Source organism: Triturus cristatus, chromosome 2_2 (assembly GCF_964204655.1).
Source record: "Triturus cristatus chromosome 2_2, aTriCri1.1, whole genome shotgun sequence".
Lineage (NCBI taxonomy): Eukaryota > Metazoa > Chordata > Amphibia > Caudata > Salamandridae > Triturus > Triturus cristatus.
In genome coordinates, this window is record NC_140582.1 from 171,963,008 (window position 1) to 171,979,629 (window position 16,622).

Below are 16,622 nucleotides of genomic sequence, written 5' to 3' on the forward strand. Positions count from 1 at the left end.
AAAACCTCATTAATTTACAACAAATAGACAGGGGGAAATATTTTTGGGGCACCCTGCTCATAGTTCTTCCCACTAGCAGGCCCTGAACCCAGGGCTGGCTTTAGAGCAGTGCGACTGGTGCAGACGCACTGGGCACAGACCTGTGGAGAGGTCGCCGACCTCAAGGAGGGGTGTCGCATTTAGCAATAACTTATGATTGGAGAGATGAGGGGCACTTTTTCACAGTAGTAGTGAGAGAATCCGAGGAGGTAGTTATGGGGTGTGGGGGCACCAACAATGATTGTTGCACCGGGCGCCACCAGCGCTAAAGCCTACCCTGCCTGAACCTTAAGACCACACTAGCCCCCACATATACAAAAAAACAACATAAGGGGGTTTAGTTATCAGAACACAGGCTTACTGGCTTTGTCAGGATGCAACCACATTTATAAGGGCAGAAATATATCATAACCAGACCAATGCAACACTGTTACAGCTGCTAGGAATGGTACCATCTTACAATGACATGTAAAGAGTCACTTAATATTGTGATAATGATACACTTCAACGGGTTTTACTAATACATAAAATAGGGTCAAGAAACCATTTTGATTACAATAAAAAAAGAGCAGACATCTTACCTTTGCTTTCAACATGCTGTAATCCCAGGATTCATACCTACCACGTGAAGTTACCCAAAACCTAAAGCCACTTAACAAAAAGGAAAAACCTCTATGAGAATTTAAAGTGATGTGAAAATTCCCCTTTTAACCCCATAGGAGAAATTGGGGCATATTTACAAGAAACTGCCAGAGCGCAGTGTCACACCAAAGTTGGAAACGCCATGTCCTGACAGTTTTAAAATGCAGGGATGTGCCATATTCACAAGAATGCAGTGCACCCCTGCCTTACCCCTAGCGCTGGTGCTAAAAAAGATTCCTAGCACCATTCTGCTAGGGTGTCTGCACTGCAGGGGCAATTGTTTTTGAAGGAACACCTTCCTGCACATAAAAAGTCTTTAAATGCGAGTTGCTCTATCTATGTGTGCTGCAGAATGCAGCACATGTGGAAAGAGCAGTATAGGAGGAGAAATAAAACATTTCTCCTCGTATCTTCTGCTTAAGACCAGGTATTCCCTGGTGGTATTTTTGGTGCTGCCTTATACCTTGTATATATGGGGCAGTGTCAAAAAGCAATGGGTGTTTTGGCGGAACGCCCACTGCAACACCCATTGCACACCCCTGCTGCGTGAATAGGGGCCTTATTTACAAGGTGGCATTATTAGGCCACGGTAAGTGGCATTAGGCCACGTTAAATGGCTTAACACCAGTTTGTAAATAAGGTGAAAGAGATAACGCGACCAAAACGTCAGAGGAAGTGACGTTCTGTTGGCATTAACTCCTTGTAAATATACCCCTTGGGGTGACTTAAAAAAGAAATCTTTAGTAGAGCCTCCTGTGGGGTCCCACAAACATATATGAATTCATTGGTAGGCCTCCTACCATTTGTGAAGTGCCACAAGAAGAACATGCACATTTCAAAATGCCCTCACAAGGTCAAACTACACAATACTAAGCAATGAAGTAGGGTAACATCACTGTGGTGACACCCTTCTAACAGTCCACACCCGTCGTGAGCCATTAACATGAAGCCATTGATACACACCTCATAGACAAGAGACATTTGTAAAGGGGTGCAGTTATAAAAAGGCAGGCCTACTGGCTTTGACAGAGTATCAAAGTACTCGTAAAAGCAGAAATATGTCATAACTAATCAAGGCAACACCATTATACCTACTAGGAATAGTACCACCAAACAGGGACATTTATTAGAACATTATAGACATACAATAATTCCCTTTTAAATTGGTGGTAATCTATAAAAAACAATCTTATGACTTTTAATAAAACATATACATAATCAATTAATGTTAAACAAGCAGTAAAACTTAAGCTTGCTCCTTTCCTCTGTTTTTTGGTGCAAGCACAGCTTGAGGACCCACCAAGCAAGAGCTTCTGAGCTCTGAGCATAAACCTAAGCTCTAAGAAAAAATTCCTGAAGCCATGTGGAAGAGCTCTCCTCAGTTCATTAATGTTGTCTATCAATTTTCTGAAGAAAAAATATATATATATATATATGTGTATGGCGTGGATTCACACAGAACCAGGGCAAATCTGAAACTGACTCAGCTGACGGGTGGCATTGCTAGGATGACAAAAGGACTGACCTATAAGCCATTTGGCCCCCGCCTCCAAATTTACAAAATCCAGGCAAGAGGGGCAGTGGCCTATGGAGGCGAAATTTGGGGTCATTCCGCCGTCCAGAAGCTGCAGGTCACGAAGAACAACTTCTTAAGGCAATTGGCAGCTTTACCGATTAGTACCCCTCTCCTCCCACTGAGACTAGACCTAGGCCTAAGACCCATTTCAGAGGAGTTGGGTATCAAACCCATAACTTTTTGGTGCAAAATATGGAGCTCGCCGGAACTATCTAACTATAGAGCCGAGCTCCTAGAGATCTTGCGTCTTCCCAAAGCTGCACAAATCCCATGGCTAAGATATATCAAGCAAACATGCGAGTCACTAGGAAGACCGGATTTGTGGTCCGATCCAGGAAATGCATGCTGCAGGATCTCACGCAAATCCATCGCCAAGGCTTATTATGAGCAAAATGTATGCGTTTCAATCAAGAGCGTACGGGAGGGGTCCCTAACTGAACACTTCCTGGGGTTTAAAGACTCATATCAACTAGAGCTCGCATTTGATGATATAGGCCCTTCGTTAACAAGGAAGCTTTATATGCAATGGCGTTATAGTACTCTTCCCCTTAGGGCGCACACAGTCTATTGGACACAACCCCAGCTCACAGTGCAATGCCCAGCTTGCGCGTATCCGCGAGAGACTGATCTACATATTATATTCTTTTGCCCAGCTTACCAAAGAGCGAGGAATTATTGGCTTGTCCCACTCCTCAAAAATCTTGGCTTTAGGCAGCACTTGCCAGCATTCAGAATATTAAAAACAGATTTATTTGCCCCAATTGTGTTTGCTGTCGCAAAATTTTTAACAACAATGTGGATCAGCCGTAACCGATGTATCAAGTTAATCCAGTTGAATGAATATTCTTGATGATTCTAGCACAATTGTCTTATGATTTTAATCAAACTATGTCTGTTATTTTAACTTTTAATTGTATACTTGTTGCACTCTTTTATGGTCCTAGTGACCGAAATAAAGATGAAATGAAATGAAAGTATATATATATATATACATACAACACCCCCCCTTTTGCTAGGTAATTCAGTGCTCATTGAGCCAGGACTCCGCCAGGGTACTTACCTCACTATTGCATGAGGGGAGCTGTAGTTCTCTGCGATCTGACTACAGCTGCAGGCAATTTGGTGGAGACAGCTGACTTCCCTTCCGGGGGAGGGCCGCAGGAGTTCAAAGGGAGGGGCTTGGTGTTATCCAGGTCCTTGCTACAGCGTCTGATGAAGGCATACTCGCCGAAATGCATAACGCTTTGCAATTTGTCCCTTTAAAGATTCCTCCACAAGTTCCCCACTGTGGCCTCTGATCTCTTCATTTGGAGTGGTCTGTGTGTGATATATATATATATAGATACATATATCCTAGTGGCGGTTGCCACTTAATAGTTATAGTTAGGTCTGCTTTTCCATAGACAGAGCGTTTTTTGTTTTGCTAATAACTTTGGTCCCGTTTGATGAATCTACGTGACACTTTCCCAAAAAAGTTAATCCACCTCAACCCCTTCCTGGAAAGTTTTGGGTGATTTTTGGGTGATCCTTTAAGCATGGGTCGGGAAAAAATGGGGGTTCCAAAACGTAAAATTCCCATGCATTTTCCACGGACTCCTTTAATACAGGTTACAGTAAAAACTGTGAACAGAATTACACCAAATTCTTTAGGAAGCAAGATGTTGGTCTGCAGATTGTGACTTTTGTAATTAGGTGTGAATCTTTTCAGTACTTTTTGAGAAATTAAGGGTCAAAATAATTGTATATTTTGGCAATTGGGCCCAAAAGTGGCTCGCAAGCATCCTGCGAGAGCGCAAAATCAAGAATTGCGCCCTGTGAATGGTCAAAAGGCCCCTTTTGCCTGTGATTGACGGCTATTGGAATTTAAGAAAGGAAATGGTCACCTTTACTGTTTACTGTGAAAACTTGGCGGTGTTGCGTAAATAAAGTAAAAAAACGATATGAGGGTGCAGCAGAAAAGTATGAGGAGGGGTTTAGTGGATAACTATTGTGAAGAAAATAAATGTTTATTGTTTTTAACTAATTTTTACAATCTTGCTAGACTCTTGTGGGTTCGGGAATAATAAAAAGGGGTAGGTGAGTTCTCAATGCATTCTACTAGTAGGAATGCAAATTGTGTTCCATGTCTTTGAGAGGAAGCACGTAAGAGATAAGTACTGTGATGAGTAGAAGGGTATTTGTTATCTTAAAAAAATGTTGCAATCTCGCAAGACTCTCGCAGGATCATAAGTAAAAAATAAAAAAACAATAGGGTGTTAGAGAAAATCTTTCTCAAGAAAGAGGTTTCAGTGCAGAGGCATGTGTGTTGTATAGTCTAATACACATACCCTATGATACAGAGCTATTATTAATGAAATATAGGTTAAATGTTTGGGTTCGTGAGCATCTCACGAGAGTTGGCCAAATACAAGAGTGGAGGCAGGCATTTGGGTGCTACCGCTCTCGCAAGACTCTTAGGGATTCAGGAAACAAAAAAGGGAGTTCTAACATGAAAGAGCCACATAATGTTGCAATAGGGTGGCTCTGACAAGAACCATTGTGTTTATAGTGTTTAGTGTTCACTTACACAAGAACTGGAACTGGATGTATTCCTTGATGTTATTAAGGAAGATTCTGTTCCCTTCTACAATGAAGTGCACTCCATCTTGCCTGTAGACTCCTGGCATATCAAACTGTATGTTTTGATGATATACAGAGCCCATGCCATGGTCATGAAGAATTTGTTCGATTAACATGCTTCTGGGACTTGTCAATCTTAGGACAAAAATCTTTGGACCACTGCCATTTTTGCCTATGACGTATATTAGAATATACAACGGCAGTGTGAGAAAAGAGAGACAAATCATTTGTGAAAAGGTCTCCTTCATTTGATTTCAAGCGCATCCCCTGTGATTGTGCCTAGGTCATTTCCACCACAGTGCACTGTCATCAAGTCTGGGCACTAACAATCTAAAATACTTTCAACCACTGGTAGTAATTGATACCACTTCATACCTCTATGGCAAATCAAAGTGATGTCATACACTGCTCCGAGAAGGAGACAAAAGGGTCTGAGGGAAGATTTACCGACCTGATCTAGTTCCAATCCCCAATACTTATACTGAACAAACATATAGGAACTGATGGTCTAAAGGAAAAAGGCTTGTAAGAAACTACACCACCTCTAGTGTGTGAAGAGAAAAGTAACTATACATCTCCAAATAAACATTAGACAAGAAACACCGAGAGTTGTCAGGATTTCCATCAACTGCCAAAGAGAGGCCAGTGTCATCATCTGGTCATCCTTCAATCATGGCCACTTTTCCTCAAAGCCTTGAGGGGAATCATGTGGCTACCAGATTGCAACTGATCCAACAAAGTATAGTCATAGAAGGAAAGAAACCAGAGGTAACTGATGATTGTAATGTTGAGATATAGTATGTATTCTCTTATTTGGTGGAGATGGTAATCGTGCAGTGCAAAAATAGTGAAAAATAAAAAGGAGTTGGAAAAGAGAGAAACAGCCTTTAATCACTATCTCTATACCACTCCTCTTAAAAACGTGCTAAAGCAACATGGAACAAATAAGTTGCTTCACAGTGGGTCAACTAGTTTCAGCCTAGATGGAACAGTGTCCGGCTTTCTTCAGGACCTATATAGCAAGGTGTGCTACTGCACCAGTGAATTTGTGATTTAAAATCCAAAAATTGTCAAAAAGTACAACCTTATATGATGAGATCTCAAAAAGAACAGGGTGATCTTCACTCCTGTACCTTTCTAGATACAGACCTCACCTCACCTGGTCACTAACTCAGGGATAGGGAGACCCCGCTGTGTCCGTCGGTGCCTCGGGCTCCCCTGTGTTTTATATTCAAACACATCCTTTTTAAAAAACATTTTGCCATGTGTGTACCCTTTCCTGCCAAGTTACATTAAGAAAGCAATTCTATTTCAGAATAATGAAAATAACTGGAAATTCACTGAACAAGCTAAAGGTTAAAATAACATTATAGTTAGATGTGATAAAAATATCTGTTTTTGTTTTTTTGAAAAACCTTGGAAATGTATTGAAAAAACAAAGGTTAAAGTAACGTCAAAGTGTGGTGAATTTCTCAAAGAAAAGATGAATGTTTTGAACTAAAAAATCCACAGAAATTCAGCAGTTATTGTTAGCAGCTCAAACCATAACTTGCGCCCCCACCATGTACTGCTTATGAACTCATATACGACATCGCTCATGACATGTTCTGTGACATAATTTATAACATCACTGATGACATCTGAAATGACACTGATGATGACATCACTGATGACATCATCCAATGAGTGTGCAAGTTTTACAGTTTACATTGTGGCAGGTGGCTACCATATTGTTCTACTACATGTTTTTGGACAGCTTGGGTCCAGGAAATCGTTGTGAGTGTTCACAAAAATGTATGTGTTCCTAATTCACCATAGCTGTGTAGAGATATTGAACAGATGATATATGTTTTCATTCAAGAGTAACTCTGTATGCAAGTGACAGTAGACTTGCATTCATTATGCTCCACACAAATATTTGGTTCTGCAGAAAAAGATTCCAACAGGAGAAAGATTCTATGTAGTAGATACTAACGTTTGTAAGCAGCCTTAAGTTATTAGACAGAATCGTGTCAGCGTGACAATTTCTATATTACATAGAACAGTGTGTGCACCAGGTGTTAACCTACATAAGTATGCTTGTTTAGTTTCAGAAGATGAGCTATCTGTAAAGTTTTCATGACAGTATGAAGGGTGCAGGTAGTATGAGCTTCAGCACCTTTAGATCTTGGTTATTTTTTAGCAAATAGTGTCTTTTTCACAGCTATTGCATAATATGTACACCGTTCTTAGCAGATTATTTTGACTACTGTGGTGAATTTCTTATGAGAGTTTCACTGTTTGCAAAGAGGTGTATAGAATGAACTCTCTCCATAGAGTAAACACTATTTACAGTACTCAGTTCTCTACTGGTATCAACTTCATTTCTTAATGTAGGTTCAGTGTGTGTCAGTGGTTTGACAGCCGCAGCCCATGCAGGTAAGAGCGGTGGGGCCGGGTGGGGGTGATTCCGACGGACGATGATGAGGGGAAATTAAATAAATAATTAATCTTCCCTAGTCTTAGTCTGTCGAAATCCCCCCCCCCCCCTCCCCTCACTGGGCCCCACCACTGCTACCTGCACGGGCAATGGCTGGGGTTTGATACAGATAAAAGCTGTCCGTAGCAGGGAAAATGTTTTGTAATTGTTATTCACTATTTTGATTGAATACCGTACTCAAAGTCAAAAGAATCTTACATACTGTATTCAATGAGGGTTTCACATAGATCAGTGGTTGATTGTTAACCTCTTATGTGCCCATGATGAGATAGTCTCGTCATGGAGCACAGTCGCGCTGTGCCCATGACGAGGCTATCTCGTCATGAAACCCACCCGCTAGGGAAACGCCAGGCACAGGAGGGGAAAAGGCCTGGCACCCAAGGGGTTAATAGAGCTTTGCTGTATTTAATCCCTTAGTAATTTATACAGCAATATGTGGGAAAACAAAGCTTTAATGACACCATCAGTGATGTCATTAGTGATGTCATTAATTATATCATTTGAGATTTCTACGCTTATTGGCATTGAGAAAGATGTGTTCCTCACCGAAATGCGTTGCTTGTTAATATATCTAGATTTCCTGAACCTGTGAGTGCTCCTTGTTCCTTTTTGGAGCGTTGTTTTGAATTAAATTACATGCCGCCACTGTCACAAAGGGAGACACCCATTTTGCAACAGTGTTCGGTAGATATTTAGTGGCATTTGGGAAGCAATTGATGGACTCTGCCTGAACCACCACTAGCCTTTTATCGTTGTCTAGTCTGCTGACATGAAGTCGACATTACTAAATGGTTGCCTGTGGTTACTAAACCAATGCATGTGGAGGTTAATAATATACATGGCAATCTGCGGCCAAATGATGGGAGCAGAATACGGATTATCTTTATCATTAAATCTTTAAATATGGCAGAAATTGGTGGAGCAATCTGTAGACAATGAACAGTCCCCCTTGTTGTTTATAATCCATCTTTCAATGAGTGTGAGCTGAGCGGGATTTGAAAAACGGACATTGTTTTTATTCTGCAGTTATTGGCATTGAGAAACCCGTTCCTCGCCAAAAAATGTCTGCCTGTTAATGAATCTGGATTTCCTGAATCCGTGAGTGCTCTTTGTTCCTTTTGGAGCATTGTTTTGAATTAAATATCATGCTGCCATTGTCAAGGAAGGAGGCACCAGTTCTGCAACAGTGTTCGGCAGATTTTTAGTGGCATTTAGTAAGCAATTGATGGACTTTGCCTGAACCGCCACTAGCCTTTATCGTTGTCTAATCCGCCAAAACGAAGTCAACATTACTAAATGTTTGCCTGTGGTTACTAAACCAATGCATGTGGAGGTTGAAAATATATATGCCAAGCTGTGGCCGAACGACGCGCTTTATAAATATTAATAATAATAATAATAATAATATGCATTATCTTTGCAGAAACCACTTACTCGTGATAAGAGGTTCGTGAACTGAACCAACATGCGCCTGGCGGAGTATGGTGTGTTGTAGAATATCCAATTATGTGAAAGAACAATTGATATGTGTCAACACCATCTGTGGAACTATTGAAAGTCAGTAAATCATAAATATGGCGGCTTTTTGGTGGATCAATCTGTGGACAATGGACAGTCCGCTCTTGTTGTTTATAATCCATCCTCCAATGAGAGTAGGGTGAGCAGGATTTAAAAATCGGACACTCTTTCCATTCTGCACTTAATGGCATTGAGAAAGGTGTTCCTCATTGAAACGCATCTGCCTGTTTATAAATCTGGATTTCCTGAACCCACGAGTGCTCCTTGTTCCTTTTTGGATCATTGTTTTGAAATAAATGACATGCTGCCACTGTCTCATACTACCTTCGCCATGATACGTTTACTAGTGTATTTTGTGATGTACAATATTGCAGAAGATAGATGAAGTTATACATTGTTAAATCTTATTTTATGGAAATATTTAACTTTTCTATGTAAACCATGGAGAGATATGATGTGCACATTGTACACTAAAAGGACCACCAAGCAATACATACTATACAATAAGCTAAAAAAGAAACCACCATGAATCCAATGTAGCAACATAGGTGACCCAGTTACAATCACAATGTACAGTTTATGATCTCAGTGATGATGTCAATCAGGATTATTGGCCCAGCAAGGGCGCTACCACAGAAAAAAGGACCAAGCAGGCCCTTCTTTGAGCTCTAGATCCAGCAAACAAACATGCCAGGGAGAGTTTAGATTTCTGCAGAGTGAGATGGGTCATACGACCAAAAGGGTGACTTTGTGACACTTTTCCCAGCCTCCAGGCCAATTTGGGTGTTAATAGATGTGTTCAACACAAGACAGAGACAAGTCAGTTGTTGGAAATGAAAGGGTCACATGTATTCCACAAAGATGAATTAAGCAATTGTAAATACCGGAAGATATTGAGTTCACTACTCACCACTCGTTAAATGTATCTTGGGACGCCATTTTATGGTCTCTTGTTATTGTCACTCAGATCTTTTGACTGACTTGGAGGCTTCCATGCACGCTATATAAACTGCAGTAGGGTGGGCCAGGAGAGTAGAACATTAGAAAGACAAAGGCATACTCCTAGTCCCAAATAAAAAGCCAACACTAAGTTTCATGTTCAGGTAGCACCACAGCATGGTACACATGGTACTGTGTCAAAGTCCCTTGACAAAGAGTTGAATGTCAGAATAACATTATAACAACATATCACATGACAGAAACATTGTGTCCTTACTATTGCTTGTAAAACAATGTTCCATTGAAAGTGGATTGTTAAATTTTGACTCCAATGGGGTATATTTTTCTATAGAATATTTAGGACACAACATTTACGTTAGATGATATTTTGGTTACAATATTCTGGTACCATATCCCTCAAATTGCCGGAGTAGTGATCTAGCTTACATTCACATTCCTTGGCAATTGGACAGCATCCCACTCTATATCTCATTAGACACACTTTAACAGCTTACAAAGTCTAATATACAGTCAGCTTGGAACAGGATTACTCTCTTCAAAGAGGACACAGGTAGAGAAGTCACAAGCACCCAATATGCATAATAAATGTTTGTGAAAATGATTTTACTCTGGGTTGTGCCAGAAAAGTGATGCAATTCCGACAAAAAATCATAGTAAATCCGGACCTTCATTTGCACAAGAAATGTTCATGATTAGATATGGTCAACCATACCAGAAGGTTTGCCTGTGTCATAGAGATTTCTTTACAATGTTTGCAACAATCGGTGTGAATACAACCCACCATGATTGTGAACATTACCATTCTTTGAAATAATACCCACTAAGGGTTTGCTCTTACCAAAGATCATAGGAATTCATTTACTTGGTGCGCATGTCGGTGTGATTCTTGGGTGCAAGCACTATTCCACAAAATTATTTAATTACTACATCCAGATGGGATCTGTTGTAAAAGGGTATAGAGGATCTCCTCCTTGAGACTCTAGAATTTGTTGACCAATTTAGGATCACACTTTTCCTTGGTACATCTAGAGTGTACTTGGAAAATATTTAAATTGATGTTTGATGATCCTTTTTGACTCGAAGGTCCTGAAACTGGGGTCAAATGGAAAGATACAGGACAAGTTCAGATTTGAGGAAATGGTGAAGGTAGGTGGGTAGATGGCACACTACGTTTTGAGCTTTCACACTCACACCTTCATTGTAATGAAACATCATGTGAAAGAACTACCTGTAATGTAACGGGACAATGGTCACTTCACCTACCAAGATGATGTTGATGTTTTTATGCCATGACTAATGAGAGTATGGTAATTGATGGGGACACATTGCACATGATGTTAATTTTGGTATACTGCTACTATGCCCCACCAATGACAAATGTAGACCATTAGAATTTCAATCTTAATATTTCTTCTATCTTCTCTCTGCAGGTGAAATTTGGAAACTATGCCTTTGTCTGGGATGCAGCAGTACTGGAGTATGTGGCCCTGAATGATCCTGACTGCTCCTTTTACACCATTGGAAATACCATAGCAGACAGGGGATATGGGATTGCGTTGCAGCATGGTAGCCCATACAGAGACATCTTCTCACAAAGGTAAGAAGGAGGACAGATTTATATGATGTATAATGATCCTAATATGAGACTGGCTTTGTATTACATATTGATTTGATTTCAATTCCTGTATTTTCTGGTTCATTTGAGCCATTACATGTTTTAAGATTTGAACAATAAACATACTAATGTAATAAATGTGTGCAAGCTTCTTTTAAATGTGACACTTCACAGAAAGGCAGTAAATCCCATTTTGGGTGAGTTAATGAGGGTGGTTCCACTGATCAGACCACCACACAAAAGCTTAATTTAGAGCTCAAATACCTGGGAGCTCAAACTCGTTTTTGTTTTTCACAAACTTTGAATTTATACTTGGTAATAGATATACTAACACATAATATTGACATTTATAAATTCCTTTTACCTGTGAACAAATATGTTCACATGATCGAGTTATGAGTGTCCTGGGGTGCATGCCTGCCTAACTAAGTGGAATTAATATCAGACACTGGTAAATACTTGTGCCCCATTCTGGTCCATTATTTTATTGCCTACTATGCCACAGCAGATGTGCAAATCAGATATAATCCTGCTCGATTGACAAAGGTCCAGCTTAAATCCCCAGGCCATGCATCCTTTATGCAGGAACTTAAGCATCCCTTGAATGACGCAGGTTTATTTGGGCCTCATCAGTGAGCTGATGCTTGAATCAATCACCTAGTGAACATGGAACCTATATTGGCGTGTATCTACCACAAAACAGAAATGTGATGTGTGCAATATTTGTATTAATCTCAGTCACAGTATTTACTTTTTCCCTGTATGCTACTGCAGACAATGACCAAATCACACATGATCCTTCTCCACTTGGAACTATACTGTAGAACAGGGGTCTTCAAAGTGTGGGGCGCGACCCGCAGGGGGGCCGTGAAGTGATGGAAAGGGGGTCGCGCATTCCCAGTCACACTTCTGCCCAGGCCCATCGGACAACAAGGGAGTCAGCCCCCCTCCTCCCCCGTAGTGTGTCTTAGCTCGAGCTACTGTGGGCTCCGCTGGGCTGTGTCTGCAGTCTTATCTCCAGCACAGCCCGTCAGGCCTGAGTTTTTCACAGGTCGTTAACCCCTTCAGTGCCACGCCCTTTCCCCGCCCTGTGCCGGCCGTTACATTAGCGGGCGGGGTTTATGATGAGCTGGACTCGTCATGGGCACAGCGCAACCGCGGACCATGACGAGTCCAGCTCGTCATGGGCACTGAAGAGGTTAAAGACCATTTGCATGTTTACATACCTTTTGTAAACTAGTTACTGAGGCTTAGTTTTTTTTTTCTAGTTCCAGTACCCCCTGGGCCCCAACTCTGCCATTTCCTTACATTTGTATTTTACATTTACTGCAGCAGTGTGTTAGAATGCATTTCATGAAAAGAAATATAAAGTAGGGTTGCAAGAAGGAAAATACCAGCCATTTGATGTTTAAAGAGCCTGCAAAGGCCTCCTCTTGACACTAAATGGGATTGTAAATAAAATCATATGCATTCATTCGTAATATGACTTTTCTTCTGTCTTTGTTCCCCTTAATTATCACTATCAGTCATGGATTATTGAGGCAGCCCTAGAACACAATTAAAAGTGCTTTCTACTTATATTTGCTATTCCAAGTACGCAGAGATGAGTGGTGAAATATACAGCTTTAGGTGACTGCTTATTTTTGTACCGTCTGGGACATCAAAATAATGAGCAGGCAACCCTAACCATAGGACTGGAAGTGTGAAGCAGGATCAGCATATTATTTATTTCCTCCACCCTCGATCCCTGATTAATGTCATAATTGCAATAGTTTAACTTATATCTTTAAACACTACACTGCCGTCAATTATATGCTGAGTTACTTCAAGTGTCTGGGAATGCACCCTGCATTCAGAGAACTCACTTCTCATCCTCACACTTCACTTTCACGCTCACCCTGCACTCACAGCGATCATAATGCACTCACACTGATCACCATGCACTCACATCATTCACCCTCTCACCCTGCACTCACAGTGATCACTCTGCAATCACAATGCACTTGCGTTGTTCACCCTGTACCTCAGCCTGCAGTCACACTACTCATCTGCACTCATGTGACACCTCATTCACCTGCCCCCTCACTGCTCAATTTGCAACTCGCTCAAACAAGCCCATAATTAACCATGCATTCATTCGTCCCACTCTGCACTTACATCCACACCCAAATTCATAAGGTCACCTCACTCATCCTGCAGTCACTCCTCTTTCCCTACTCTCACACTGTTGCATCGCTCACCGTGCACTTACATTGGCACTCTTCTCATCCACAGAGTGCAGAGGGTTAATGTGCCTGCTACAAAGAACATGTACTATGCAGATCACAGAACTGAGTGTGAGTAAACTATGAGTAGCACTATAAAAAAAATGTTTGTCAGAAAGGTGTTACAGAGAGATGAGGTGCTTTGTTGGTGAGTGGTAGTGGGGGAATTTATGGAGAATGAGGAAACGGGGGATGAGGCACCAAAAAAGACTGTTGCGCCGTGTGTGACCAGTGCTATGGCCAGCCCTGCCTGGGAGTGTAGGCCCCCCGCAAAGGTTGGGTCTAGTGGCTCCCATGCTTCTGCCTATTACTATTATTTTTTACATTTGTAGTGCGCTAATGTTACCAAAAGGTGTGCTGGGGCTAATAGCCATCTGCTGCCTGAAGGCAAATGAGAAACATACAGAAGGGGAAGGAGAACCATCCAAATGACCTACAGAGTATATAGGCAGGTTTTTATATCTTCCTAAAGGATAATAGATTCTTGGTGGAGCGAAGCAAAGGAGGGTGCACATTCCATAACTGTGTGGCCTGCCCAAAACAGCAAGACAGACAATTCATGCCTTCCTAAATTAGAGAACAATAAGCAGAGTGGCACAGGCCAAGAGGAGCATACGGGTCCAACCCGTGTGCTCGGTGTGGAGAGATGAGAGGATGAGAAAGGACAGCAAGGGAGTGAGAGAATTTGATTGAAGAGGTCAGGGATGAGGAGAAATGTGAAGTGCCGAAGGGAAGTGCGGACACGCAAGAAGTGAGTGTGAGGGAATGTTGAGGGCACAGAGGAGGGCTGCTGTCAGACTGTGAGAGAAGATAGCTGAGAGATGATCTGTGACCTAAAAAGTAATTTGATGCAAAAAGGGTGAGGGACAGCAGCGATGGGGGAAGAGAGGGAGTACTGGGGTGGGTGCTGAGCAGTGATTAAATTGTAATAAAACATTTACCAGGGACCTCACCAGTAGGCCACTGCAACTTTAACCACCCACCCATTGCCTTGCCTGTGTGGCCAATGACAATATCTATGCAACTACCAACCATAACACTGTACAAGTGTGACTATTTCAAGCCCCCAAAGCTATAAGAATGGCATGGATGTCAGGAGTTTATCGTTTTTAATGTATATTGAATTAATAAACAGCTGTTCTGCTCATCTCTAAATTACACAGACAGAGCCACCATGTGGCAGACGGTCATGGTGCCAGTGTGCACAATCAGGTGCCAGTGCGGAGCACCGGAAACCACCTGCTCAAATTAAGCACTGGTGCTGAGGTAACAGGGGAGAGGGACATTGGTTCAAGAAGGTGTTTAAAAACAAAGGAGAGATGTGAAAGATTAATTGGGGGACTGGAGAGGTGTAAGATACAAATAGACAACAATTTGAATGGAGAGACTTGAGGTGAATGAGAAGTTCAGATGGGCACGGGAAGTGACGGGGCCAGAGAGGCCATGAGATAAATGCAAGAAACTGTTAGAGATGAGGGCAGTGAAAAGACAGAATGGCAAGAGGTGATTAATGGTAAAGTGAGAAGTTGAATGGGGAGAGTTCAGAAGTTGTAAAAAGGGGTGAAAGAAAATGGCCTGCAAAGTGAGAGAGGGATCCGGGATTGGGAGAGGAGAGGAGGGAGGGATGGAAGGGAGTGGTGAGAGGAAAGCGGCATGGGTATATTGCTTAACTCTGCACAAGACTGCCTGGGTTTTAAGGGACCCCTGCTGCTCCCGGCCAGGACCAGGTGAGCTTCTAATGTGGCAGCACGTATTCTTGCGGAGTGGAAGGCCGATCACAAAGGTTGACTAGACATCTTTCTGATGTTAATTGCTGTATTTTGGTTATAAACTGGTACTGATGGGGTGAAATCTTTCCTCAGTGTTACTGTGTGCAAAAAATGTCAAAATAATGAAGCAATTCTATCCCAAAATAACGCAGCATCACATAACATTATTTAAATTTTCTTCCTTCACAATTTAGTCAAGCCTGTTGTGTAATTTGGTCCTCACCTGCCTCGTAATTCCAGAAGCCCTGCCTACAGGTTTAGAAATGTTTGTCAGAAGGGGGTCCTTACGACTGAAAATGTTGACAGGGGGGTCTCGACACCCAAAAGTTTGAAGACCTCTGCTGTAGAAACTACCACAGTGCATCCCAAATGGCCAGACCAGACATCCTCTAGATGGGAAGACAAGCTATCCCAGAAAGGCACCATGAATACCCACAGTATGAATAGATGTGTAGATATTTACTTGTACTAAGGAAACACACACATGTCGCTTCCTACACACTTTCTTCCCTGCCAAATACTTTTCACCTTTCTTATTATTAGTGCTCAATTATAAGGGTGATTTTAAGATCTTCCTCATTATTGCATGCACACATTCAGGTCATTAAAAAGCACTTCTGCGATTACACATAATATAAATAGCAATAACTGACCCAATTAGCTGCTGTATATTACTCTCACCTTGTGAGGCCCAGTACAGGCGTTGATTACATACTTGTATTAAAACTTCTCCCCCTATTATTTCCAATTTGAAGAGTGTAGAATATCAATGGCTAAAAGAAAGATTATTTTATTATAATCGCTATGATGAGTTATTAACATAGTGATACTACTGATTAAGGTAAATAGTGGAGGAGAAGCAATATTGTAATAGATTTAACATTTCCTATGGTTTATAGTTCTTGTTGGATTTTGTGAGATATTTCCTACCACTCAATTCTAGGCAGAAACATAATTTATTTTCTGTAACAAGCTTAGACGTAAACCCCCTCTTAATTGTATCTTTCTTCAATTTAGAAGAGGGTTCTGAATTATTTCAAGAATCTTCTCTTAGTTCAACTCTAAAAATATTCTGAGTGGGCGGAAACTTTTCATTCAAGTCACTTAAAATCATAACATTGTAGTTATCTTCCATATGAAC

The 16,622-nt window shown here is 41.3% G+C and overlaps 1 protein-coding gene across 1 annotated transcript in view; it reads left to right on the plus strand.

Annotated features, from left to right (window-relative positions):
- GRID2 (glutamate ionotropic receptor delta type subunit 2) overlaps positions 1 to 16,622 on the plus strand; it is a 2,613,212-nt gene that overhangs the window by 2,330,068 nt on the left and 266,522 nt on the right. Inside the window, exon 14 of the mRNA XM_085641143.1 lies at positions 11,264 to 11,430. Coding sequence (XP_085497269.1) covers positions 11,264 to 11,430 — 167 coding nt within the window. The remainder of the gene's footprint in view (positions 1 to 11,263; positions 11,431 to 16,622) is intronic.